This window comes from Podarcis vaucheri (genome assembly GCF_965113315.1).
Source record: "Podarcis vaucheri genome assembly, chromosome: 8".
NCBI classification, from domain to species: Eukaryota; Metazoa; Chordata; class Lepidosauria; order Squamata; family Lacertidae; genus Podarcis; species Podarcis vaucheri.
Genome location: NC_138766.1, coordinates 95,254,774 through 95,282,241, shown reverse-complemented (window position 1 = coordinate 95,282,241; position 27,468 = coordinate 95,254,774). Strand labels below are relative to the sequence as shown.

Below are 27,468 nucleotides of genomic sequence, written 5' to 3'. Positions count from 1 at the left end.
CCCAGCCCCAAGACCAGAGAGCCCAGGGCCCATTTCCAGGAACCTAATCCTGGAGGAGCCGTGACGCCAGAGGAGCCATTGGGGCTGCTGGAGGAAAAGTGTTTCCTGCCCCACAGCAGAGCAGGCTAAGAAGCTCCGCTGGTCTATTTGGATATCTGGCATTCGGTGCAGCCAGACTGGTGTGACCAACATTGGGCGGAGCACTGTTTGTGGGGGGCTTTCCTTCTGATGCTCCCAGCCCCCCCCCCCCAGCTGCCCTGCCAGCCCTGCTCCCCCACAGGGTCATCTCTTGAGGGTGGGGGTTTCTGGGGAGCCCCAAAGTCACTGCCGTCCCCCACTTGCCTGTCACCATCTCCAGAAGCCGCTGCCCGTGCTCCAGTGCCCGTTCCAGGTCAGCCGTCTTGGACCGGATTTCCTCACAGAGGTCCTGGAGGGAGACAGAAGCAGGCGGAATTGGTGCAAAGAGACCCCCTCCTTCACATGGAAACTGCCCCCTCCAGCTGAGGCCCAGAGGCGACTGAAGCGGCTCTGCTGGTCCTGTGAGGTCTGGAGAGCCTCAGCTTCCTGGAGCACAAGTCCCTCCTGCCTGCCCCATGCCCACTGCAGTGGGGCACTTGGAAGGAGAGGGCTCAGGAACAGGGTGGGCATGAAGGGGGTGAGGAAGCCACTCTTCCAGGGGGCAAGGGGTGGGGGGCTTCTGTCCTCACCACGCCTTCCTCCACCCACCTCCAGTTTACATCTTGCTGCTGCCCGGATCCTTGCAGAAATGCTTCTGTGTCTGTTTGCAAAGGGGGAGTTTGTGGGTCTCCTTGGGATCTGGTCACAGACGTGCACTCTGGGGGGAAGCCAAACCCCACTGCTCTGACACAGACTGGCCTCCTTTTTGGATGATATAAATCTCCTCTCCAGACTCCTCATTGTGGATGGGCTGTATAGACTCGCCTTAAAACCTTGGTCACATGCAATGGCTTCTCTGTAATTTGTTTTTTATATTGAATATGCTCTGTATATGGTTTGTGTAAACAGCCTCGGCCCAGTATCCCTGAAGGAGTGTCTCCACCCCCATCATTCTGCCCGGACGCTGAGGTCCAGCGCCGAGGGCCTTCTGGCGGTTCCCTCCCTGCGAGAAGTGCGGTTACAGGGAACCAGGCAGAGGGCCTTCTCAGTGGTGGTGCCTGCCCTGTGGAACGCCCTCCCATCAGATGTCAAGGAAATAAACAACTGACTTTTAGAAGACACCTGAAGGCAGCCCTCTTTAGGGAAGCTTTTAAGGATTGATGTTTTATCACATTATTCCAGTTACAGATGGGTAGCTGTGTTGGTCTGCCATAGTCAAAATAAAAAAAATTCCTTCCAGTAGCACCTTAAAGACCAACTAAGTTAGTTCTTGGTATAAGCTTTCGTGTGCGTGTATCTGAAGAAGTGTGCATGCACACGAAAGCTTATACCAAGAACTAACTTAGTTGGTCTTTAAGGTGCTACAGGAAGGAATTTTTTTTATTTTATCACATTATTATTATTATTATTATTATTATTATTATTATTATTATTCTGTTGTGAGCTGCCGAGAGTGGCTGGGGAAACCCAGCCAGATGGGCAGGGTATAAATAAATAATTTTTATTTTTATTTTTAATTGAGGGTTTGTCTGTCCATAGCTTTATGGAAAATCAATAAAAAACCACTCAAGAAAAGCCCCTGACTTGGCTCTCCTTCTCTCTTGAGGCTCCCAGGCCACTTCCCCCTCCCAGGCCACCACACCTGGACTTGCTGAAGGGCTCCCTGCGCCTGGCTGAGGCTCCCGTTGGCTCTCCACAGCTCAGCCAGCTTCCTCTCTGTGGAGGCCAGCCAGTCCTGGAAAAGGTCGACAGACTCCTGGAAGGTGTGGGCTGCAGGAAGGATCCGCTCCAGGGAGCTGTGCCTGTTGGAAGAGAGAAGAGGCAGGGTGGGAAGATGTTGACGGGAACAACCTCCAGCCCCAGGCTCACGGGGCCCAGGAAGACACACAGCCCTGCGCCAAGGCTGCCTTTCGGCCACAGCAGGCAGCAAGGAGCCATGAGGACCAGCGCCATGAAAAGGCAGGTCCAGGGCTCGTGGCAAGCAGGCCTCCCCCTGCCCTTGTGGCCTGGCTGGTCTGACGGATTGAGCTGCCTCTTCCTTGTGCTTCTGGCACACAGAGACCAGAGCAGCTGGGGGAATGTGGCACAGAGAGAGGCAGTATATTGGAGCCTCTTTGCAGGGAGAAAGGCAGCAGAAAGCCCCCCCCCCAAGGAGAAGGGAGCCAAATGCCAGGGCAGGATGGAACAGTGGTGTTCCAGGAAGGCTCCACGTGGGGAGGCAGAAGGTGCCAAGGACTTCTGAGACTTGGCTGAGGACAGGAAGGAAGAGCTCAGAGGTGAAGCTGCTTTGGATAAGAAGTTTAACTCCAGTCCGCTTCCCAGACAAAGCGGGGGGGGGTGAGCACCAGGAGAGAGCCCTCCCTCACATCCACCTCTTTGCACAAGGAAGGGGCGCTAGGCTTTGACTTGCAGCAAACGGCCCCCAGAGCTGCCTCATCCCTTTGTCGTGCAATTTCACACCCACCCTCACCCATATGGGGTGCATGCGCCCCACACCAGGCTCACAAGACTCTCACAAGAGAGCAAAACTGAGGGCATGTTATAGCCCTTAGCTGACCTCAGAAACCCCTCCTCTCCCAAAGCAGGACATCCTTCCTGAGCCTCCCCTCTGTGAAACTGGTTTAACAAGTATTGATAAGTTTCCAAGCAGAGGAGCAGATATCTTTGCATGAGTGAAGCAGGTCTGTGCCAACGGATTCTGGAGTGAATATTGGAAAACATGAACTCTGAGCAGGATCTGATTTACATCTGCAACCCATTTTGTGATGTATCTGTGGTGTTTTTTGGGGTAGTCTTTCTGTAAAGGGGAGACGAATACTTTCTGAAGTTTTAAAAGATGCTACACACCTTTGCTTCTCAACTCCCTTGCATTTGCTTGGGGGGAGAGACTCTGTTTGCAAATGGACCAATAAAGAAAAGCCAGCCTTGTAGATTTCTAAGAGAGGAAATGGCCGGTTGACCGTCTTTCTGTTGGCTCTCTGCTGCCAGAAGATAATTACGTGGTGATGGATGGTAATCAGGTTGAAGTTCTGGCTATCAGATCACTCTGGGATAAAGAGGGATTGAGGGAGTAACCGCAAATGCTCTGGTCAAGGCTGTTCTCTGATGTTGGTGTTTGGGGACTGAGATGGGGGCTACAATGAGTCAAGGTGAGTTGAGGAACCAACACTGTGTCCAAATGCCATGTAAAACCCTTCATGGGAATAAGATCTGCAGCCTCTCTTTGTAAAAAAAAATTGGGATCATCTGTTAATTTAGAGAAATTTCTCTGTATGCTGATTCTAAAATTTGCAAGAGCTGCTTTCTGTCTTTAAGAAGGGAAAGAAAATGGGTCATTAAAGTGTCTAAAGCAGAGTGAAAAGCATGATTTATGGTTGGCAATAAAGATTAAACAAACAAGTCTTTTTCTTCTTCTTTCGAAAATGAATGTTGCTGGGAAACTGAAAGTAATTCAGCCATTATTTCCTCTGTGGGAAAATATTATTGTTGTGACTGTGATCTTAAGGCAAAAATTTTAAGGTAGAGTCGGGACTTATAAAGAGGCTGAGTTGTTAATAACATCAAACGCATCCAGTGTGGCAAAGATACCTTTGGATATCCCAGTGACTGTTGGTATTGTTCAATAGTTGATGGCCAAACAACTAAAAATGATCAAATCAGCATTTGATGAAAGGGGAAAAGAAGTGAATCAGAGAGATATGAAGTGAAAAACGGAGAATACCTATGAAAAGCTGGCAGGACTGGATGATGTTGAAACAAAATTGGAGAAAGCAGATGGTGAAATGGAAATGCCTTTGATACAAGGACGGGAGGAGAAGGGGAAGATAAAATGATCTGAATTTGGCATTGATGGAGCTCAGAAGGGGGAAAGCCTTCAGTCCTGGCTCTTCTTCAGTTCTAGCAGAAAGAAAGCATTCTGAATGCAACTTGGAGTGAATTCAGAGAATGATGCTACTGAATTAATAGTTCTCTCTCTGGAAAAAGGATAGGAAGAAAGGTAAATGGAAAATCCTAGAGGAAAAGAATGCTATGGTAAACACAACAGGAAATGGAAATTGAGTATACGGAACTGGGTGTGAATTTAAGGATATGTAACAAAAAATCAGAGTTTGCAGGGCATCAGTTGAAGAAGGAGCAAAAAGGGTTTTCTTGTGTCTGTGTGTTTCTTTGAGGCTGATTAGCTGTTTTCCCTGTGTAAAGGTCAGAGGGGGCAGGGTTTCTGTTGAGGCAGGGGATTAGCTGTGGGAGGAGCTTATCAGAGTTTGCAGGGCAGCAGTTGAAGAAGGAGCAAAAAGGGTTTTCTGCGGCGCGCGCAGCTAGATCCATCTTTTAGATTTAGGGGAACTACTCTCAAACGTTTGTCGGGGGAGATCTAGGTGTTTTTTTTGTGTGGGGGAAGTTATTTGTCCTGTCTTCAAGCTTTTTATGATGGAGGACCTCTGTAGCCAACCCCAACGACACGATCTCAAGATGGAAGGGGAGGGAACAGCTGCAGTCGCCTGCGATTCCTGCGCAATGTTTGCCATCTTGCCAAAGGTTGCAGGCAGCTTTACCTGCAGCAATTGCATGTTGATTGCTCTCTTAAAAGACAAAGTCCAGCAACTGGAGGAACGTGTATCTACGCTCCAAAGAATTAGAGAGCTGGAGCTCTTCTTGGAAGCAACAGAGCACACCGTCTCCACCAAGGAGGAGACAGGGGACTCCCCTGAGAAGGAGTCTAGTTCACCAACACAGGAGCCAGATATATGGAGAAACGTGACTCAAAGAAGTAGGAGGCCCAGGGTTCACTCTGATTGCTTAGAAATACACAATCGCTTTGAGGTCCTCTCCCCTAGCATGGAAGACGAAGAGCAGACTCCATTTGAGGATCTCTCCCTCATTACAGTCGATCAGGTATATGAAGACGAGCAGCAAAGTCAGTCCTCAGGGAATGTGCAGGCGACCTTGGAACGGACCGCTCACGGAAGAACCCCGACCAAACCCAAGAGGAGGCGTGTAGTGGTGATAGGGGATTCCCTACTGAGGGGAACAGAAGCAGTGATCTGTGGGCCTGACAAGATGTCTCGGGAAGTGTGCTGTCTCCCCGGGGCTAAGATCCAAGATGTAACTGAACGACTGCAAGGAATCATAAAACCCACTGACAAATACCCCTTCCTCTTGGTTCATGTGGGAACCAATGACACTGCAAGCAATAGCCTCCAGAAGATCAAAAGAGACTACGAGGCTCTCGGCAGGAAATTGAAGCAACTAAATGCACAAATTGTCATCTCATCTGTCCTCCCAGTTGAACGACGTGGCCCAGGGAGAGAGGGGAAAATAGTGGAAGTGAACAGCTGGCTTCGCAAATGGTGTAAACAGGAACGGTTTGGATTCTTAGATCACGGACTGCAGTTTCTTGAAGATGGACTTCTGGCAAGTGATGGGCTGCACCTCACAACGGTTGGGAGAAATGTTTTTGCCAAAAATCTCAGAAACCTCATCAGGAGGGCTTTAAACTGACTAATGTGGGGGAGGGAGACAGTGCTCCTGAAGGTAGGAGTCTATCAATTGATGAAGATGATCATCCAAATGTCATAGACCAAATGGAGCAAACAGCACGCACATCTAGTGGTGGAAGGAAAAAAACCTTAAATAAGAGACACAGGGGATTGATTAATGGACTTCAATGTCTGTACACTAATGCGCAAAGCATGGGAAATAAACAAGATGAGCTTGAGCTCTTGGTACAGCAAACTAAATATGACATAATAGGCATCACTGAAACCTGGTGGGATAAGTCCCACGATTGGAATGTAATAATGGGGGGATACAATCTATTTCAGAGAAACAGACCAGACAAGAAAGGAGGAGGAGTGGCGTTATATGTCAGGGATGTGTATACCTGTGAAGAGATCCAAGATTTAGATCCTCAAAGCCAAAGTGAGAGCATTTGGGTCAAAATTAAGGGAGAGAAGAATAACAGAGACCTCATTGTGGGAGTTTACTATAGATCCCCAAGCCAAACGGAGGACATAGATGATGCCTTCCTGGAACAGATGGCCAAGCATGCAAAAGGAAGGGAGATAGTAGTAATGGGGGACTTCAATTACCCGGATATTTGTTGGACGTCAAACTCAGCCAAGAGCATAAGGTCAAACAGATTCCTCACTGGCCTTGCAGACAACTTCATTGTCCAGAAAGTGGGAGAAGCAACAAGAGGAACAGCCATTTTAGATCTGGTCCTAACCAATGTTGATGACCTGGTTAGTGGGGTAGAAGTGGAAGGATCATTAGGCGCGAGTGATCATGCTCTTCTGAAGTTTACTATACAGCGGAAAGGAGCAGCCAAGCATACTAGGACTCAATTTCTTGACTTTAAGAAAGCCGACTTCATAAAACTTAGGGAAGTGCTGGGTGAGATCCCATGGACAACAATACTAAAAGGAAAGGGAGTTCATGATGGCTGGGAGTTTGTTAAGAGGGAGATACTAAAAGCACAACGTCAGGCAATACCAATGAGATGGAAACATGGAAGGTGCCTAAAGAAGCCAGGGTGGCTATCTAAAGAACTTTTAACTGAATTAAGATTAAAAAAGGATGTGTACAAAAAATGGAAAAGGGGGAAAACCACCAGAGAGGAATTCAAACAAATAGCCAGCACGTGTAGACACAAAGTCAGAAAAGCTAAAGCACAGAATGAACTCAGGCTTGCTAGAGAGATTAAAAGCAACAAAAAAGGCTTTTATGGGTATGTTCGTAGCAAAAGGAAGAACAAAGAAACAATGGGGTCACTCAGAGGAGAAGATGGTGAAATGCAAACAGGGGACACAGAAAGGGCTGAACTACTCAATGCCTTCTTTGCCTCAGTCTTCTCTGATAAAGAAAACAATGCCCGACCTGAAGAATTTGGAGCAAATGATTCAGCAAAGGAAACACAGCCCAGAATAACTAAGGAGATAGTACAAGAATATTTGGCTAGTTTAGATGTATTCAAGTCTCCAGGGCCAGATGAACTGCATCCAAGAGTATTAAAAGAACTGGCAGATGTGATCTCAGAACCACTGGCAGTCATCTTTGAGAATTCCTGGAGAACAGGCGACGTCCCGGCAGATTGGAGGAGGGCAAATGTTGTCCCTATTTTCAAAAAGGGGGAAAGAGAGGACCCAAATAATTACCGCCCAGTCAGTCTGACATCAATAGCAGGGAAGATTCTGGAGCAGATCATTAAGCAAACAGTCTGTGAGCACCTAGAAAGGAATGCTGTGATCACCAATAGTCAGCATGGATTTCTGAAAAATAAGTCATGTCAGACTAACCTGATCTCGTTTTTTGACAGAATTACAAGCCTGGTAGATGAAGGGAACGCAGTGGATGTAGCCTACCTTGATTTCAGCAAGGCATTTGACAAGGTGCCCCATGATATTCTTGTAAAGAAGCTGGTAAAATGCGGTCTTGACTATGCTACCACTCAGTGGATTTGTAACTGGCTGACTGACCGAACCCAAAGGGTGCTCATCAATGGTTCCTCTTCATCCTGGAGAAGAGTGACTAGTGGGGTGCCACAGGGTTCTGTCTTGGGCCCGGTCTTATTCAACATCTTTATCAACGACTTGGATGATGGACTCAAGGGCATCCTGATCAAATTTGCAGATGACACCAAACTGGGAGGGGTGGCTAACACCCCAGAGGACAGGATCACACTTCAAAACGACCTTGACAGATTAGAGAACTGGGCAAAAATAAACAAGATGAATTTTAACAGGGAGAAATGTAAAGTATTGCAATTGGGCAAAAAAAATGAGAGGCACAAATACAAGATGGGTGACACCTGGCTTGAGAGCAGTACATGTGAAAAGGATCTAGGAGTCTTGGTTGACCACAAACTTGACATGAGCCAACAGTGTGACGCGGCAGCTAAAAAAGCCAATGCAATTCTGGGCTGCATCAATAGGAGTATAGCATCTAGATCAAGGGAAGTAATAGTGCCACTGTATTCTGCTCTGGTCAGACCACACCTGGAGTACTGTGTCCAGTTCTGGGCACCACAATTCAAGAAGGACACTGACAAACTGGAACGTGTCCAGAGGAGGGCAACCAAAATGGTCAAAGGCCTGGAAACGATGCCTTATGAGGAACGGCTAAGGGAGCTGGGCATGTTTAGCCTGGAGAAGAGGAGGTTAAGGGGTGATATGATAGCCATGTTCAAATATATAAAAGGATGTCACATAGAGGAGGGAGAAAGGTTGTTTTCTGCTGCTCCAGAGAAGCGGACACGGAGCAATGGATCCAAACTACAAGAAAGAAGATTCCACCTAAACCTTAGGAAGAACTTCCTGACAGTAAGAGCTGTTTGACAGTGGAATTTGCTGCCAAGGAGTGTGGTGGAGTCTCCTACTTTGGAGGTCTTTAAGCAGAGGCTTGACAACCATATGTCAGGAGTGCTCTGATGGTGTTTCCTGCTTGGCAGGGGGTCGGACTCGATGGCCCTTGTGGTCTCTTCCAACTCTATGATTCTACGATTCTATGATTCTATAAGAATTATGGAATATTATTTCAGTATGTGATCCCAGTGGAGAGGCTTTATCATGGGCAAGGATGGAATAATTTACTATTAATATGGAGGTTTGTTGGTGGGAATTATTGGAGGTAAAGTTGATATTTAAAGAAAAAACATAAGTTGATATTTACTACTACTAACAATAATTTGGGAATTCCTCTTGGACTTTTTTGGGGAAAAGGAAATGAATCATTAAAAAAAAAACTTGGACCTCAAAGAAATATTGTTTAACAGAATGTTGTAATTACAGATAGGTAGCCGTGTTGGTCTGCCATAGTCAAAATAAAAAAATTCCTTCCAGTAGCACCTTAAAGACCAACTAAGTTAGTTCTTGGTATGAGCTTTCGTGTGCATGCACACTTCTTCAGATACTTCTTCTGTGTATCTGAAGAAGTGTGCATGCACACGAAAGCTCATACCAAGAACTAACTTAGTTGGTCTTTAAGGTGCTACTGGAAGGATTTTTTTTATTTTGAGAATGTTGTAATGTTATTTAATTTTATGTAACCAGCAGATGGAAAATTGGAACTCCTTTTTATCTTTCTTTTTTGCTTTCTCTTTTTCCCTTTCCCTTTCCTTCTTCCGGCTTCCTTCTCTTTCTCCCCCCCCCCCCAGCTGTTTTTGTTTCTGGTTTTAAAAATTTGCATTAGTTTTCTATATCTTTCTGTATAATGAAAAGCATTAATAAAAACCTGGATACAAAAAAGAAAAGCCAGCCTTGATTTCTACTATGTGGCCTTGCCTCTGTTTTTGTTCATTTCTCTGACCGACAAGGTGGTGTTGTGAGTGAGGGGAGAATTCCCCCCCCTTGTATAACACCTTGGATTGCCCCTGCTTTGCCCTTTCACACTGCCCTCCCCATCAGACCCGGAACTGCTTTCCTGAACGCCTCTCTCCCTTCCTTCAAATCTCTCCTCCAGACTCACATTTTCTAGGGTGCCTTTGGCACAACCCCTGAGCCCCCACCAAGGCGCCCTCCCCCTCTAGGGACTCACCTGGCTTCTGCTCCCTGGATTAGCGTCTGCCACTTCTCCTGGAGGTTGGCAAGGCCTCCATCCCTTCCGTGCCCATCTGTGGTGCCAGGGGGCTCAGAGGGTGCCCGTCTCTCCTGCAGGAGGCCCTCCACGTGGGACCTGCGCTCGTCCAGAAGGCGCTTTAGAAGCTGTTTGGGGTCAGAGAAGGCAGAGGATGATGCCAAGCTCCCCTCACGGACACGCTCCAAGGGGGAGGACAACCGAGTCTGGCACCGCCTTGGGCAGCTCCCTGGCAAAAGAAGCTGGCCTGTTCCACTCCGAGGGCCAGGAGGAACTTTTTCATTTCATAAGAACCCGGATCAGTCCAAAGAAGACCCATCAAGCCAATTTTGCTTTGTTTCCATCAGCCTGGTATTTAGGGGTAGACTGCCTCTGAACAGGAAGTTCCACCTGGCTTCCATGGGAAAGGCTGGTTTTGAGAAGAGATTCAGAGGCACCAGGGTGGTCTCTTTGGGGAAGAGGTTCTTGGCATCAGGAGCAGCGAGGGATGAAAGGCAGCAAGTGGGAAGTGGACGGAGAGACGTTTCTCTCCCTCTTGTGTAATACTTGACCTCAAGGGGGTCACCCAGTGCAGCTGAATAGTGGGGAATTCAGGACAGACAAAAGAAAGTCCTCCTTCCCCCTCCGCACAGACAAATGACCGAATCTGCTCCTTCAAGGTCCAGTGATGACCAGCAACTCCGGAGGGCATGAGGGGGCCTCAGTGGCTGACCCTGTGTCCCTTCTGGCACCCCGCTTCGGAGAACAGGGTTCCCCCAACACTTACTTCTTAATTCTGTCAATTATTTTGTGGCACAGCCCTTGTGCTTTACAGTTAGCTCTTCCAACACTTTTAAGTAATAACTAATTATTAAATTGTACATTCTAACCTCTCCAGCTTTATCACATAAGAAAAGTAGACCCCTCTCTCTGAGCTTTGCTTCTTGCAGTGAGAATGCAGAGGGCAAGAGGGGTGCAGAGCCCCCCAGAAGACTTTGCCCGTGGGACTCCCTCCTCCTCTTTACAAGGCAGGCAGCGGCAGACCCCAAACTGGGCACAGGGACTGGGCAGCTCAGAGGCTGGTAATCCCATGCTGCCAAGTGTGGCTGCTCCCAAGATGGCCAAGTCAGATGTGGGAAGGTGATGCCTATTTCTCTGGAAGTGCCCAGGGGCCGGAGAGAGACTCCCGGGTCAGGCCAGGCCAGCCACGCCCCCCTCCTCCCCAAACGCAGGGGGACGAGCGCCTACTTGCGCTGTTCATTTAAAAGAGAGAGCCAAAGGCTCCTCTGGGGTGGGGTTTACTTTCTATTCTCCTTCCACAGCCCCAGAGGAAACGCTGAGGCCAGCTTACAAAAGTGCCCTGCTTTTCACAGAGTCATAGAAATGTGATGTAGGAAGCCCCCCCTCCAAGGGTCCTCTATGCCAACCCCCAGCATTGCAGGCTAAAATGGTTACACCAATGCCATCATAGCCACGACCCCCACCTTCACGTCCATAAAGGCATCTAGAGGCGTCTAATCCACAAAGCACCACATCACATACACCACCCCAAAAAGAATGCAGGGAACCCCCTAATAAACATCACACCTTGCAGAAATGTCAGATTTAAGGGGTCAAACTGACATAACCCCCAATGTCAAAATCGGTGCACCACAGCGCCCCCTCATGGCCAGGCTTGGGAAAGAGCAGGCAATATCACTTGTTTGATGAGTGGGACTGTCGGCTGGCAAATGTAACAACTTGCACAGCACCATCAACTGACCCTGTTTTGCTAAGAAAATGAAATGCATTGTAAAAAGATTTGTAAGTGATTCATTCTGTTAAATAAACTTGCTAAATCGCACACTGCGGCCATAATCCCTGGAGAGAGAGATGGTTTAGGCAGGGACTCCACCCAGGAAGTGTCAAACAGGGTTTCTCCAAGACAATAACTGTCTCAGTCACAGAAACTGATAAGCTCCCTTGTGATGTTTGCCAGGCTGCCTGGTGAATAGAAGGTGTCCCTTCTGCCAGTCTCCCAAACTGCCACCGGATTGGAACTTGCCAAAACTGAAATATCAAGGCCAAGTGTAAATTCTCACGCAGAATGTGTGAGACCAGCAATTCACAAAACGCCTCGGTGGACATGGTGTAATTTTGACTTGTTTGACCAGTTGTAACTCCTCCTAATTTTGTGATGCACCTTTGATGTTTTGTCCATGATCCACTGGCATCTTAGGGGTGGGGTTTCTCACTGCTGGGTGTGTAGCAGGAACCCCCCCACCCCAATCATTCTGTTTCCACAAACTTCACACACACTCACACACTACATACGCCACATTTCTGTTATAAATTCATAGAAAATCAACCATACATCGGATTTGCACTGTTCCATTTTTTACTCCATGTGACAAGGACTATCAAAGGGGGGTGCTTGGTTTCTGGTCAGCCATAATCCCTTCACCATCCCAGCACATCCACAGGAGCCCTGCCCAGTTGCTATGTCAACCCTGATAATCCCAGACAGAAGACAATCAAAATCACAAAGAACAGTGGATTCACCACAGGCTGAAACAAAGGACAATGATCAGATCTTCCCTCTGGGGGCAGGAAACTGCAAACTCCCCATTGTCACTTGGAAAGTACTCATGGGGAGGGGGAAAGGAGGAACCAGCTGGGTGACTGGACACTCAGGTTACCACCACAACTCCTCCCTCAACCCCTCCTTTCTGTAATGTATGCATGATGTCAACCCCTTCTGTAATGTATGCATGATGTCAACCCCTCCTTTCTGTAATGTATGCATGATGTTTCTGGGGGTGGGCTTGACCTAGAGGAGGGGAATTTCAAAAGTTTTTATAAGGTCTTGCAGCCCATTGTTCTGGGTCTTTCCTCTCTCTTGCAAGGGAAGGGAACCCTGTTGCAACAGTTCAATCAAGGCCAAGCCTACAGGCTGCTGTTTTGCTCCAAGTTATCCTGGTTGGTGTCTTTGTTTTTGTCCAAGGGAGCCCTCAGATTTTTCCGTTAACAGTTGGCGACCGCGACTCAGGGACACTTGGTTCTCCTGCAGAGGTGAGGAGGGAGATAGAGGGGATCAGGCGCCACTGGGCAACCTTAGCCCAGAGATCCTTCTTCCTCTCCCTGCCTCCTCTTTGTGGGCGGTAATCAATCGTCACCAAAAGCTCAACCAGGGGAGCAAAGGCGAGGTCAAGCCGGCTAAAAAGAAAAGGATCCCGGGATCTGCGGGGGGACATCTTCGAACGTGAGTATGGTTTGAAGTAAATACATTGGGAGGGGGGTGGAAAAGTAACGTCCCCACGACAGCCAGACTTTCCTTCTTTCATTTCTGACGTTACCCTTCGGAGTCGGCCGGGTACGTTCTCTCTCTCTCCTTTTCTCCCCCGATTCTCCCCCTCGGAGGGTGGCCAGGGAAATCGCGGAACTTTTCTGTCTGACGTTATCTCTCGGGGTCGTCTAGGAACGTCAAAACCTTTCCCTTTCTCTCCCCACAAATTCTTACGCGGTGCTGGGCCGGGGAAATTGTGGTACCTTTTGCTGTTTTCCGATGTTCCCCCCGGGGTCGTCCAGGAACGTCTTAATCTCTCTATCTCTTTTCTCCCCCGTTTTCCGTCTTGGAATTGAGTCCGGGAAAGCGTGGCTCTTTTACTGTTTCTCTGACATCCCTCTCTCGGAGTCGTCCAGAGGAGTCTTTCAAGTATTCTCTTACTCTCCACCTACCCTAACTCTGCAAATGAAGCTGCCCCTCCTGCCTGGTGACCTTTGTTAGGGATGACCCGGGTATGTGAGAACGCAAGGTCGTTTGCTCCCCTTTCAAAACTTTGTTTTCTCGGACCCCCAATCTGGCACTGCACAGCGCAGGCGTCCAGTAGGGAGCCCAAACTTAGTCTCAAAGGCTAGGCAGGAGGCTGTTGTGGAGGGTAGAAGGGGCGGTTCATGAAGTGGGGCCCCACACTAGGATTAGTCTTGTGAAGCAGCGCTGAGGAAAAGGAATTTTAGTTTTGTGGCTGAAGTTTTCTCGGGCAAGGAGTCCCGTGGCTGAAGTTTTCTCGGGCAAGGAGTCCCGTGGCTGGAGTTTTCTCGGGCAAGGAGTCCCGTGGCTGGAGTTTTCTCGGGCAAGGAGTCCCGTGGCTGAAGTTTTCTCGGGCAAGGAGTCCCGTGGCTGAAGTTTTCTCGGGCAAGGAGTCCCGTGGCTGAAGTTTTCTCGGGCAAGGAGTCCCGTGGCTGGAGTTTGAGTTCATGTATAAGATTTCTTGAAATGAGTTTGTAGCTTGTAGATATGTAGGAATTGTGTTAGTCAAGGGTACTTTGAGTACTGAAAGGATATTTTTTTCTGTCCCCCCTTTCTTTCCCATTGCCTTTCCTCCCTTGTGTGTGTGTTTCCACTCTTTCTGTCTTTAGCGTACTTCGTTAACGGAAGAAAAAAAAGGCCCAATAATAACATATGAGAGAATGGGAGCTCACTAAACTCCCTAGCTGGACTCCTCCTGGCAACAAAGCTTCCATGAAGCCTTTTTGCCCCAGAGAGGATTCTAATATGCCCCTCCAGCTTGTCATCTCCAATTGGGAAAGATAAAATAAAATAAAGGGGCAAAATGGTCTTTCCAAGTACAAAGTACGAGACCGCTGTAACTTTTAGTGGGTGGCTTAGGCCCACCACCTAGAACCCAGGGCACAGTGGCCGCCTCAGGGATCCTTCAACAAAATCAGGGTGTGAACTCTTAGGGAGAGCTGAACACATCAAATTTGTGTTGTTAAACTATAACCTAAAGCTAGAACATGAAACTGTAAACTTAATGGTGCTCAGAGGCAAAAAAATAAATAAATGAATAAGAGATGTATTCAAAGATTTAGAAATATTTCAAGGGTTTGTATTTACATTGGCCTTGGCATCCACAGACTGTTCTTAAATGCACATAGTTTTAAATTGCAAGCTTGCTTCAAAAATCTCAAATCTAAGGAAGCCATGTTGCGCCTTATCAATCTTAAAACAAAACAAAATGGAGAATGGAGTGTGCAAATGTTTGTTATTTGAGAGAGGCTCTAAAAGAGAGTTTCCCTCCCAAGTGGTGAAATCCTGTATACGTGCTACTTGTGTTCTGAAAGGGGGATTACCCCACTCCTTCCTCTAGTTTAAGTGAGGAGGGCGATTTTAAGTGTAATGGTAAATGATGTTGTGTTGTAACTTTTGAGTTTGCTCCAGTCTATTTTGGAAGGAGAAGTTAACCTAATGTTTCTGCTGCAAAAGCCTAGTTGAGCACAACTGCTCTCTCAAGCTAAAATGCAGTGTATGCATTTCATTAAGCGTATGCCTATAAAAGTATGGTGTTCATTCTAAGAAAAAACATTTGAGTCCAGTTTTAACTTTGATTTGGTTGGACAGAAGAGTTATTGTAAGGCTCCTGATATCAGTCTCTATAAGACTTCATGGCCTCTTTTGTTAGAAAATGCCCCCCCTCCCCCTTGTTTCACTCTGCCTCTTTCAGTTGTTTTCTCCCTTCTTACTTCTGTGCCAGGTAAATTTACTCCCGAGTAAGCTTCCTTTAAAGGAAACTGCAAAGAGGGGAGGGGGCAACACTTGTGTATTCCCTAAAAAAAAAAATCAAATCTAGGGCTGCTTTAACTGTGCTTTATAAGAGATCCTCTCAGGAGTATAGATGTTTCCTTTCCCAGCTGTAAATCTGTACTTAAATGTGTATGCCTCTTTGGTAGTACAAATCTTGCTGCGAAATCTTGCTGTGAACCCTATATTTTGGAGGGTTGGACTAGATGACCCCAGGGTCCTTTTCAACTCTCCCAATTTGTGGCTGTGTGGAAGACCATGTGTCTGCAAGCATTGGAGGGTAATTCTTAAATTCTGGTGTGGTAATGGAGTTGAAATTCAGCCTAGCTTTGCTCTTTAGTTTTAAAAGGTGAGAGGTGAAGCCCAACTGGTAATATCAAGCATTTGAGTGATTACAGTGTTTATCATTTTGTCTACTATTTAAAAATTAGATTTAAAAGTCTACTCAAAGTTTAAGCACATACAAATGAATAATCAAGTAGAATTAGCCTTGACCATTCCTGTAAATAAAGGGCAGTAAATAATAATATTAATAATAATATTTTTTGTCTGCAAATGGTAAGGCTGAAATGGCTGAGAATGTTTAAAAAAAAAAAATAAATCCTATGAATTCTGACCCTCTGGCCATTTCCCCATATATAAGGGCGTGGCATTGTTCTGCGAATAGCCAGAGGGATATTAGCCCTTTCCTGTACATAAAGGAAGCAGTCTCAGTTTGCTTGGGCTGAAATTGCTAGCTTTGGTGAATACTTAAATTGCTGAGTTTCTTTTTTTTGTTTAAAATCAAACCCTGTTTTCAAATCTACTCCTTACCCTTCCCTTCCCTTATTCAAATGGTAATTTAGCCAAAGGATGCAACATTTTCAATAGTATAAAAGGTTTGCTGAGACATGAACTCTGCACATGCACAGAGGCTAGATCAGCTAAAGAAGAGAGAGAGAGGAAGGGGGGAACTGTAAGGGGGGAGAGGAGGTTTCTTCCAAATGTAAAAGAAAACTTGGAACCATTGAGGAACCATTGAGGGAAATCACCCTTAATCTGTCTTTGCTCCAGGGGCTACTTAAGACAAAAGGCTAAAAAACAAAACAAAACAAAACAAAGCAACAACTAGCCCATCAAAAGTCAAGAGCTTTCCAAGTTCCAAATCTTAACATGCCAAATTCTTTTCACAGGTAAATATCAAAGCATTCCCCCCTCAATGGGAATTTTAGGAACAGCATTTCCTGACAGGCTTCTCACATGAAATAATTTTCCCTTTTAACAGGATATGTGAACCCCGATAACAAAGTGTCTGTCCCTTTTTCCTCCCACAGCAACTTTCTTTCTGTTCTGTGAAACAAGTCTGAATCCCTGCTATATTAGTGATTTCCATCTCTTTATGGCTTTGACACTTTTTTTAAAGTTACAAATAATCTGTTTTCATTTATTTAATCTGTTTCCCCATGATGTCTATGAAGTTAATCGAAGCACAACCAAACATTGTTTGGTGAATGGTATTTGTTTACCTTTTTGCCTGAGCATTTCTTATTAATTCTGTCATTTTGGCTAGTGCAAGGTACCTGCACAACTTTAAATTGCCATTCATTTTTCTTGGTATTAACTCATTTCCCGTATTAACATTACAGTTGATGTTGTCACATCAAGAAACACTATTTTATTTTCATTTGGGATGTTAGAATGCCAAAACAGATTACTTCAGGTTACTTATTAATTGTGTGTTTTAGCATTTATTTATTTGGTTCCTCATAGGTCATTTTGTGTGTGTGTGTTTTACTTTGGGGACATGTCCATCACATGTTGAAAGTCAGTTTCATGAAGTTCTTTTATCAAATAGCACATGGTGAATTTAAAGTTTTTTCCCCATGGTTTTCCCATTTTTTTCAGTCTAGTAGTAATCTGCGTGGTTTTGATAATATATATAATAATAATTCTTTTCTAAATCTGATGTCTTTGTGTCAAGTTTGTTTTCATCTGACTGGTAATCTAATTTTTTTGCTTTCTTTTGTATTTCTTAACCTTTGTATTTTTTACAGCTCTCTTTCTCTCCAAAGTGAAGGAAAGCAAACGAACTTGGCAGATAATAACAGTAGTTATAGGAAAATGTGATAATAATATTGGAATGAATGAAACGCTTAATTCGCTAAGATTTTTATTATTTGCAGCTTCCAACAGAAACCGAAGGACATCCTTTTTGCCTTTTGCCCCCTCCCTTTTCTAACTGTCTTTAAGCCCCAAAACCCTGCCCCTTACAGGATATCACCTATACAGATGTGCAATGATGAAAAGCAGCAACAACCCCTCAACTCAGTTCTTCCGTCATCACAAGACACCAGAGTTTTCAAGTGCCCACAGCTATCTCTTTCAAAGGATATAGACTGCCAGGGGAGTGGGCCTGACAAAGGGGGGTGGAGTTGACTTGCAAGGACATCTTTTCACTTGAACCTCAAGCCTCTGTGCTCCAGGATTCAAAAGATACATGCGTAAAAGATCACAATTGTGTCAAGATATGCAACTGATATTTAATTAGTTTGTTTTGTATTAAGTGTTATTATGTAGGAATGTTGAAATGTGTCTGACAGTGTGTTATTTCCACAAGGGGGGTATTTTTGTGTGTAATTTTTATGTTTAATGTCTTATTGCTTGCACACCAATTCTCATGCATTTTATACTTTCTGATAGCTCACACTATTGTGTAGTCCAATGTTTAGATAACCACATTTCATTGTCCCACCTGGCACTCTGCCAACTTTCCCTATCCATTTTAAAATGTGCTAAAACTTGCTTTACCAAGGAGAAGCTTATAAGATACATAAAGGTGCACATGCTTTGGTTTAGCAGGAATGATCCCTTATAGAGTTAAATTGACTTATTTGGACAAAATGCCCTTTTAAGAACGGTTTTCCTTTAACAGACTGGTTTGAAAGGTTGAGAACCATGGGCACATAAATTCAAATTGGACTCAGTTTGAATTGGGCAAGTGTATCCAGGCTGCAATTAGCTTTTTGGTCCTTAAAGTGCAAGTGATCAACTTCCCAGGACTACAAGACCAGAGCCTGTAATAATAATAATAATAAATCCCATGGATTTTGGCCAAGGCGAAGACATTTCTCTCAGGACGTGTCCGAAACCTGTGCCAGCTGTGGTGGGTGCCAGGCTACATGAAAGCCCTAAGTGGATTCACCAGGGATTGCCACTACTGCGACACCGTGCCGATGTGAGACCACAGAAGAGCTACCTTGACACCTGAGAACACACAAATGGCGGGGGGGGGGGGGGAAGCAAACTGCACTTTTCAGTCATTAGTGGACCTTCCTGCCTAAATGCAAAGCATAGATCACTATTGAGAAAATATTTCTTCCAAGGTGCTAGAATACCACAAGTAACTGAGCAGTGCACTGTTACACCATTATATTTCCATGCAAATATCCTTAAAGTAGCATGATATCCAAGTCCCTTTCAGGTTCACATGGACACACATCTGGGACGGAGAATACCAGGTTATTATTTACCACCTTAAATTGTGCGGAGAAAAGGATTGCAAAGTAGCCACCTTTGCAATCTTATCTCCGAAGGGGGGAACTGTAGCAGGAACCCCCCCACCCCAATCATTCTGTTTCCACAAACTTCACACACACTCACACACTACATACGCCACATTTCTGTTATAAATTCATAGAAAATCAACCATACATCGGATTTGCACTGTTCCATTTTTTACTCCATGTGACAAGGACTATCAAAGGGGGGTGCTTGGTTTCTGGTCAGCCATAATCCCTTCACCATCCCAGCACATCCACAGGAGCCCTGCCCAGTTGCTATGTCAACCCTGATAATCCCAGACAGAAGACAATCAAAATCACAAAGAACAGTGGATTCACCACAGGCTGAAACAAAGGACAATGATCAGATCTTCCCTCTGGGGGCAGGAAACTGCAAACTCCCCATTGTCACCTGGAAAGTACTCATGGGGAGGGGGAAAGGAGGAACCAGCTGGGTGACTGGACACTCAGGTTACCACCACAACTCCTCCCTCAACCCCTCCTTTCTGTAATGTATGCATGATGTCAACCCCTTCTGTAATGTATGCATGATGTCAACCCCTCCTTTCTGTAATGTATGCATGATGTTTCTGGGGGTGGGCTTGACCTAGAGGAGGGGAATTTCAAAAGTTTTTATAAGGTCTTGCAGCCCATTGTTCTGGGTCTTTCCTCTCTCTTGCAAGGGAAGGGAACCCTGTTGCAACAGTTCAATCAAGGCCAAGCCTACAGGCTGCTGTTTTGCTCCAAGTTATCCTGGTTGGTGTCTTTGTTTTTGTCCAAGGGAGCCCTCAGATTTTTCCGTTAACAGGTGGGAAATTACAGAACACCCTGGGCGGGGGGGTTCCTCCTTTCCTGTGTGTTGACTCTCTGTCCCAACAAATAACCTATCAAAGGCACAAGACCTGCTTTGCTTTTTGCCTGCTTCTCTTCTCTCTCTTTTTCGTGCACTGACGGGGGAACCGAGCATCCAGCAAAGCCCAGGGTTTCCCTGGGGTTTCACAGCAGAATCAGAGCAAGTGGCAAGCAGGTTTTCTGCATGTTGCTGTTTGCTCCGATTCAGGGGTTAAATGTGAATTTTCCTGGGGGAAACGGCAGGACCAAAAAACAACAGCAACAAAAACCCAACAACCCTTAGACCCGGGAGTGGAAAGCTCAGCTCTGAGCCTAGAAAGTGTGGAATCGAGGTAAGTGTGGGTGAGCCTTCTCTCTTCTCCACTTCAGGCTGAATTGTGCCCAACTCCCTCCCTCCCTCCTCATGATTCTTCATTTTGAAATAAAAAAATTAAGGTCTTACATATATAATAAAGGTTCATAAATGTACCAAGCAAAAACGTACATAAATATATAAACCACATGTCTGGGGCAGTGCAGAGGAGCAGCCATGAAGCCATTTTGACTCCCAAACTGACCAGGTGTTTTCTCTGCAAAGTCAAATGGAAAAGCCTCTCCATTGTCTTTTCCTTCACAAATCCTGTCTTAAGGGTATGTCTGTGTTTGAATAGGGTGTGAGCCTGTGACCTGGCTCAGGAACTAAGTATTTATCATTACAAAAGACTGGCCAGGCTCCCCAGGGTATCCAGTCAAGTAAGCATTAACAGGTAACCTGCCAGACAGGAGGTAAACAACTCAGATTTCTGGTAAACAATGCACTCAGATTTCTGCTGTAGACCACCCCTTTCTGTGATGTAGGTATGATGGTTCCGGGGGTGGTCTTGGACTCCCAAGCGAGCAATTTAAAATGTCTATATACCTGGGTTCTAGGTCCTCCTCCTTTCCTGTGTGTGAAGGGGGCACCCTGTTGCAACAGATCAATAAAGATCAGGCTTACAAGCTGCTTTGCTTCTCAATATTCTCTGGTTGGCCTCTGTTATTTTCTCCGATGGATGGAGAACCTACAAAGGACTCTATAAGGGCTCTTGTGTCCCCCATAAGGGAATAAGGGCAGATTTTCGTTTATTAGTTTCCAGGCCCTTTATCATCTTGGGAACCCTCCTCTGCTCCCCAAGGCCTGGCACCCCAAGGTGTGACGACACCCCCATGCTGCCTGCGCAAGAGCTCACCTTCTGCTCCTGCAGCTGCGCCTTCACCACTTTGGCTTCGGAGGAAGGGGGCTTCTGGCTGGCCATGAGCTCCTCCATGTCGCTGACCCAAGAGAGAAGCTTCCTCAGAGTCACCTGGGCCTGCTCTGCGCCCCACACCTCTCCTAGGAAGGCAGCAGCTGCCTGGGGGAGGGAAGGAGGGAGAGCTCAGAGGGAGGCCAGCAGCAGCTCTGTTTGGGGGAGCCCCAGTCCCACAGCAAAAGCCTCCTGGCACCTGGTGGGAGCATGGAGGTGGGGAGGCAGACTTGCATGACCCCAGCCCCACCTCCTCCTCCTCCAGCCCCCTACCCTGCCCTAGAGCATGACTGAGCAGGCCCTTACCTTGCTGCTGGGGCCGCTCCACGGCTCCAGGGGGTCCCCCTGGCCAGCAGGCCAGCTCTGGCTGTTCTGGAGCTGCGGGAGAAAAGCAGGCACAGGGCAGAGGCTTTGCACCCTCAGACTCAGGAGGGAGGGAGGGGGCCTGCAACACACACACACACACACACACGGGAGCAGGAGGCTCAGGCCAGCTCTTCCAGGGGGGCTCAGCTTCAGGGCACCAGCACGTTGGCATGGGGGGTGTCTCCCTCCACAGAACAGCCTTGGCCGCCTGGCTCAGAGGCTGGCCTTCGGGATACGCAGGGAAGGAGAAGTGTGTGGCGCCTGGGGCGGCTCTGCTGGGGCCCTGCATGCGGAGCTGGATCCAGCCGCCTTCCTGCTGATACAACAGACTGTCTCCCAGAGCCCGCCCCCACCCACCCAGCGCTGCCCCCAGGCCAGGCACCCCAGGCGAGCCTCCTCACCAAGAGCTTGGGAAATGGCCCCAAAGTGCGTGCGCCTGGGAGGGGTGTGGGGCAGAAGAACAGGGTGGGCAGCACTGATGCTGCCATCAGCTGGCCTCACCGCAGGCACCAACCTATTGGGCAGCAGTGACCGGCTCCAACTGACCCCCAGGCTGAGCCGCTCATTTTCCTCACTGGTAAAGAAACAGCTGTAGAGACATGATCTTATCTCTGTTATCCACAAAACCACCAGCCTCATTCTATGAATGTAAGAACCGAAGTGGAATCTGCAGGATCAGGCCCCATCTATTCCAGCCTCCTGTTCTTGCAGTGGCCAACCAGATGCCCCAATGGGGAGCCAGCTAGTGGGATCTGAGTGCGAGAGACCTCTCCCCTCCTGCAGTCTCCAGCAACAGGGATTCGGTAGCACTGGCGCCTCTCTGTGTGTCACAGGTGCCCCCCCCAAATTCCTCCCGGGGCCAAAGTGGGATCCAGACTAGGGGCCCCCCAGTTTCCAGCCCACTTTCCCAGCCCCCCCCCCCGTGCCAAGACGTGGAGTAGCAAAGGGAGTGAAAGCAACGCATGTGTACGTGGGGAGGAATGGGGGCGGCCTGGGCTCCCCCTGCCCCGTCTATTAACCTCTGGCAGGGCTCCTCCTGCGCACTCCGTGAGCACCTTGACCCGCCTGGTGACGGTGGGCTCTTTGCTCCGGTCGCCCCCGGGGTACTCGGTCACCTCCACGATCTCAGTCACAACGGTCTCGGTCACCTCCGTCACCTCCGTCACCTCGGTGGTGGTGAGGGGCTTCCAGACCCAGCCGCTCCCGTGCGCCAGCCCCCGGGGGGGACTCCAGGCAGCCCCCGCCACCGCCGCTGCCGCCTCCAGCTGGGCCTTGAGGGGGTTGCTGCAGCTGAGGGCCCCCCCATTCTGCACCTTGACGTCCATGTTGTTCTGCTTGGGGAGGGGGCTGCCCTGCTGGCTCTTGCTGGGGGCCCCCAGCGTCACCACGCTCCAGCCATTCTCGATCACCCGGGGGCTGAGTGGAGGCTTCTCCGGGGGGCCCCCGTGGCCCCCTGCGTTGTTCCTCCTGGAGGGGCGCCCGGACGCCAGGCCCAGGTCCTTGAGGTAGGAGTCCTTCAGGAAGTCGTCCGGCTTCTGGTTTTTCTCCCCCAGGCAGCTGGGTCTGCCCCCCGCGTTGCCCATGGCTGGTGGCTGAGGAGACAGTGCTCAGAGCCCTGCCTGAAACAGAGGAGGAGGAGGAGGAGCAGGAGTAGGAGAAGCCCCCTTGCCTGCCCGTGAGCGAGTGGGAGGCCCAGGATGGCACCCACAGCAGGCACCATGCCCATCATCGGGGGTTCCTTTTTCAGTCCACAGAGCCACCCAGAAAGTCTTCCAGAATCTTCTTTCTCAGTGCTGCTCAATCTGTTGGTGAATTCCCATGTGGGAATAAGCCCCTCACCCATTCCAGTTCTCCTTCAAGAATTAACACTACAACTTATCCAACTACAGGTCTAAGGAAATTAAAGGAAAACTATGTATGGAGGTTCATTCCTCCTCTCTGCTCTCCAGCCATCTGGGCAGAGTAATGGCCAGACACATTATCTCTTTCACAGCCTGTCTAATAAAGTAGCCCGTTGCTAAGGAAACTCTGTTGCTAGGGGGGAAAGTTGTTGCTATGGGCAAAAGTAGGCAAGCATCATTTCAAGCCTATTTTTGGACCCCCTCAAGACCCAGGCCAGAAGTCCAAGCCCAGCAGGACCTCTGATACCGAAAGGAAGTGGGGACCATAGCCAGACCTCTCTGGGGTTGGACTAGAGGACCCTTTGGGTCCCCTTCCAAATCTTCAGTTCTGTGATTGCACTACATTTACACCCAGACTTTCCTCCAAAGGAGCCCAGGGCGTCAAACGTGCAAATGCTGCAATACCACAAACAGAAATCGCCTCCCTAATCTCTGGGAACCAGGAAACACTTGAGGAGATTAAGCGCTTGTGTATTTGGATGAGCCCAGCCAGAAATTAAGCCCAGCGTTTAGGAGGAGCCCAGAAGGTGTCAGCCACTCCTGGGCTTGCTGGGGAACAGGAACGTGGTTCTTGCTGGCGGGGAGGCCTCCTGCACCCCAGTGAGGGTCTCGGGGAAGGGGGCTCCCACCCAGGGAGGCTGCACCCTTCCTGCCTGCACCCCTGCCCTTCTGGCTCGGGAGGCTTGGCCTCTGGGGTCCCAAAGAGAATAAAAGCCACAGGCTGGCAGGCAGAGCCCGAAGGGTGTTTGCCCAAAGCACCCAAGGGTGACTGGGCTGAAACTCAGTCGCTCATATGGCCTGCGGTAGCGGGGAAGGAAGCTGGCGATGGAGGAGCTGCTCCAGGCAGCCGAGCCCTTAGGGGGCCGCTCAGCATCTCCTCTGTGGCACAGACCTCCCCAGAGCCAGGGCTCCATCCCAGCGTCCCAATGCAAATGAGGGGGAAGCCAGAGAGACAGACGGACCAGCAGCTGCTGCTAACGGCCGCCTCCTTGCCGGGACCCTGCGCTTAAACCTGGGCAAGCTGGAGCCCAGCGGAAGGAGAAGCCATCTGTCCGCAGAGTCCCCCTGACAAAAGCCTCTAGAGGGACAAGCAGGGCGTCCGGGGAGCCATCCATCAAGCGGCCCCAGACAGGTGGCTGCCCACAGCCCACCCATCACCCCCCGCCTGACAAGGCCATGCTGGCCAGGAGGAGAGAGCGTCCTTGGCAGAGGCGCCACCTGGGGCCACCAGTCGCACAGACACACCCCGGCCACCTGCCATTGGAGGAGTCTCAGAATGATGGCAGAGCAGCCCCCCCCCCCGACCATGCCACTGACGGGACCCCCTCTACCTGCTTCCTCCACTGGGGGAAAGGGGAGCAGAGGGACAGGGGGCAGGATGGGGAGCCCACAGCTCCGCTCCCCCAAGCCTGCTCTTCTGCTGAGCCCGCCCGCCCCGCCAGATGCCCCCAGCCCCTCTGCCCTCCACCTCAAAACCCTGCTTCCATTTGGCCTCTTTCTGGTCTGGGCCCCAACTTTCCTGTCGGAGGGGCAAGAAGGGATGAGTGACAGGCCCTCAGGCTGGTTACCTTCATGGCGTGGCACGGAAGCTCCCCGCAAGGCTGGTGGCAGGTCTGCCACGCGGTCGGTGGCGGGCCAAGGGCACGGCGGCTGCCTCCGCTTCTGCCTTCAGGGGCTCCTCGGCCGCTGCCCCCAGGACGGACGGAGAGGAGCCGTCGGAAGCCCCCGGCAGTGGGGGGACTTGGGCTGAAGTTCCATGGGGAGAGGAGGGCCGGTGCTGCTGGTGGGTCTGGCCAAAGGGTCCGGCGTGTCGTGCAGGGAGGAGGCCTTCTCTGGAGCAGCTGCTGGAGGCCAGCTTGGTGGCGGGCGCCCGGCGGCAGTGTGGAGCCCCCTTTGCCCCCTCTCCCAGGGCTCTCCTGGTAGCTGTCAGTCCAGGCCAGAGAAGAAGGATGGATGGAGGGATTGCAGGATGGATGGGGGGGGGGAGGCCCTCCCAAGGAGACCTGGCACACGAGGAGGGAGAAGAAGGCACCTCCCAGGAAGCCCCGTGGATCTGGGCCCAGAAGAGCCCCACCAGCAGAGGCAGACTGCCCTGGGGAAATGGAGGCGAGCCCCTCTGCCTGCCTGGCTGCCGCAGAGACCCTCCCTCGCTGCCCCCCACCCTCTGCCCCGCTGACCCCCTCAGCACACTCAGGCTAATACAATAAGCCCTCTCGCATTAACTCTTTGCTCGCTGCAAGACAATCGCCGTTACTGGGGAAACGCAACAGGGCTCCCAACTATCCCGGAGCCGGTGGGGGAGGGGGCAGGCGCCTTTGCCACAGAGGAGGAGGAGGAGGAGAGAGGAGCTTTTCCCAGAGGAACAGCCCCCCACCAGCAGGACCCCCCCCCTCACTCGGGTCCAGCCAGTGTCGCCATCGCAGCCCCAAGAGCCTGGGGGGATGCTCAGGGGCCCTGGGCAGCTGGTCCTCCGGGGGGGGGCGGCCTGGGACCCCTCCTGGCTTGTGGGCCTGAGGCTTGATGCTTAGCTCAAGGGCAAGTCGGGCAAAGATGGGGGAAGAGAAAGAAGGAAGCCCCTCCGTCCTCCAAAATGAGCCCCCTACACCTCGGTGAAAGAGAAACTCTGTGTGAACAGAAGGGGGGGGGGTCAAGCCCTCTGGAGAGCAGGAGGAAAGGGAGAGGTTGCTTCCGAGCTGGGGGGGGGTTGTAGCACTGACCTCCCCCGCGGTGCAGGTGGCACAAAGCTCTGCTTCTGCCCTGGCTGCCAATGCCCCCCCCCAGCTTGGAACCCACTTTGGGGTGGAGGGAAGCCCCACTTTCTCCTTCCTGGTTGCCCCCCAGAGCCACAGGGAGGGAGGGTGGGTGCAACCGGGACTGGCATCCTCACCTGGCATGCATGGGTGGGCAGCTGCCAGGCTCCTAGCGCTCTCATGGGGCCCACGGCTGGCACCTGCCCTGGGCCAGCTTTCTGTGTCCTCTGTGGCACAGGGGCGGCTGGCATTCCCATTCCCCACAAGGCTCTTGAGTGCCACTACTTTTGTGTGGGAAATTGAGATGGCAGGACTGCTGCCCACTCCGCCAGCTTCTCCGAGGGCTGTGCCATGGCTGCTGCTGCTGCTGCCCACCTCCCCCAGAGTCTGCCAGGGCCATGGCAGCAGGGAGGCCCACTGGCGGGCATGATGCCCCTTGGCCACCCACGGAAGGGGCTGCGTGCAGTGCCCAGAGCCAGGGTAAGCTGAGGAGGAGCAGGGATGCTGCTCCAAAGGAGCATCGTTGGGTCTTGGGGGTCTCTCTGCACAGAACCAGCGCACACTTTCAAGGAAACGGGTCACCCTGCAAAGCAACGACCAGGCTGACGGGCCCTGGTTCTGTCTCTCTCCACAGTGCCCCCCTCCACATGCTTGGTCTGGAATCCCCCCTCCCATTGCAATCAATAAATCAGTAAAATGCCCCAAACAGGAGCCTCATTCGAGACTCCGCCAGACCTTTTAAAAACTGGTCCGGAGGCCCCCCCCCCGGCTGACCTGGTGCCCCCTTGTGGCACATCTGGGATGATTTGTGCTCAGGAGGGCAAACTCTGTGTCCTGGGATGGTGTGGCTTCTGCTGCGCGGCAGGGCAAGAGCGCCCCCTCCAGGCGGCAACGAGGAGAAGCAGCACAGCGCGACTCACAGCATGGAAGGTCCGTTTAAGCCGCTGCTTCCATGAAATGCTGCAAAATGCCCTTGCCAAAAGAGAGCCGCCTGGAGGGGCCACAGCAGCAACTGCAAAGGAGCTCAGTGCTGGGGGGACCCAGCTAGGTGGGAGGGGTACAAATAATAGATGATGGTGACGATGATGATGTCCTGGAACTCTGTGCAGCTCAGAGGACCGATTCTGATCAAGGTAACATCTTCCAAGGACACCTCCCCCCCCCCGAAGAAAGGGCCTCTTGCTAGCCCTGCAGATAAAACCACAAGACAGGAGCAGCCCCCCTCCCAAAAAAACAACGGTGCTCAAAGTGTCCACAGAGCAGCAGAGAGGAGTCAGTCTAGTCGTGGCTGGGGCAACCCTGTCAGATGCGTGGAGTACAAGTAATAGAGGAGGAGGAGGAGGAGGAGGAAGAGACTCCTTCCTTGGAGGTTTTAAAGCAAGTGTTGGCTGGCCACCTGTCCTGGATGCTTTAGCTGGACTGCAGGGGCTGGGGCTGGGTGACCCTCAGGGTCCCTTCCAACTCTATGATTCTATGATATTATCATCATAAAGGCCCTGCCTCTGAGTGCGTGCAGAGTGCATGGCCCTGCGTGGTTCAGCTGGTGAGAGCCTGGGGCTGAGAATGCCATAC

The 27,468-nt window shown here is 49.9% G+C and overlaps 1 protein-coding gene across 1 annotated transcript; it reads right to left on the bottom strand.

Moving 5' to 3' along the window:
• Positions 1 to 43: 43 nt before the first annotated feature.
• LOC309539769 (uncharacterized protein) lies at positions 44 to 25,752 on the bottom strand (the record flags this gene model as incomplete). Its single annotated transcript, XM_082236115.1, has 7 exons — positions 24,715 to 25,752; positions 22,265 to 22,864; positions 21,186 to 21,257; positions 20,826 to 20,987; positions 9,649 to 9,815; positions 1,760 to 1,919; positions 44 to 427 (listed from the first exon to the last, which is right to left on the bottom strand). Exons 2-7 carry the CDS (start codon positions 22,826 to 22,828, stop codon positions 44 to 46), a joined length of 1,509 nt encoding a protein of 502 aa, XP_082092241.1. The 5' UTR covers positions 22,829 to 22,864; positions 24,715 to 25,752.
• Between the last annotated feature and the right edge of the window lie 1,716 nt (positions 25,753 to 27,468).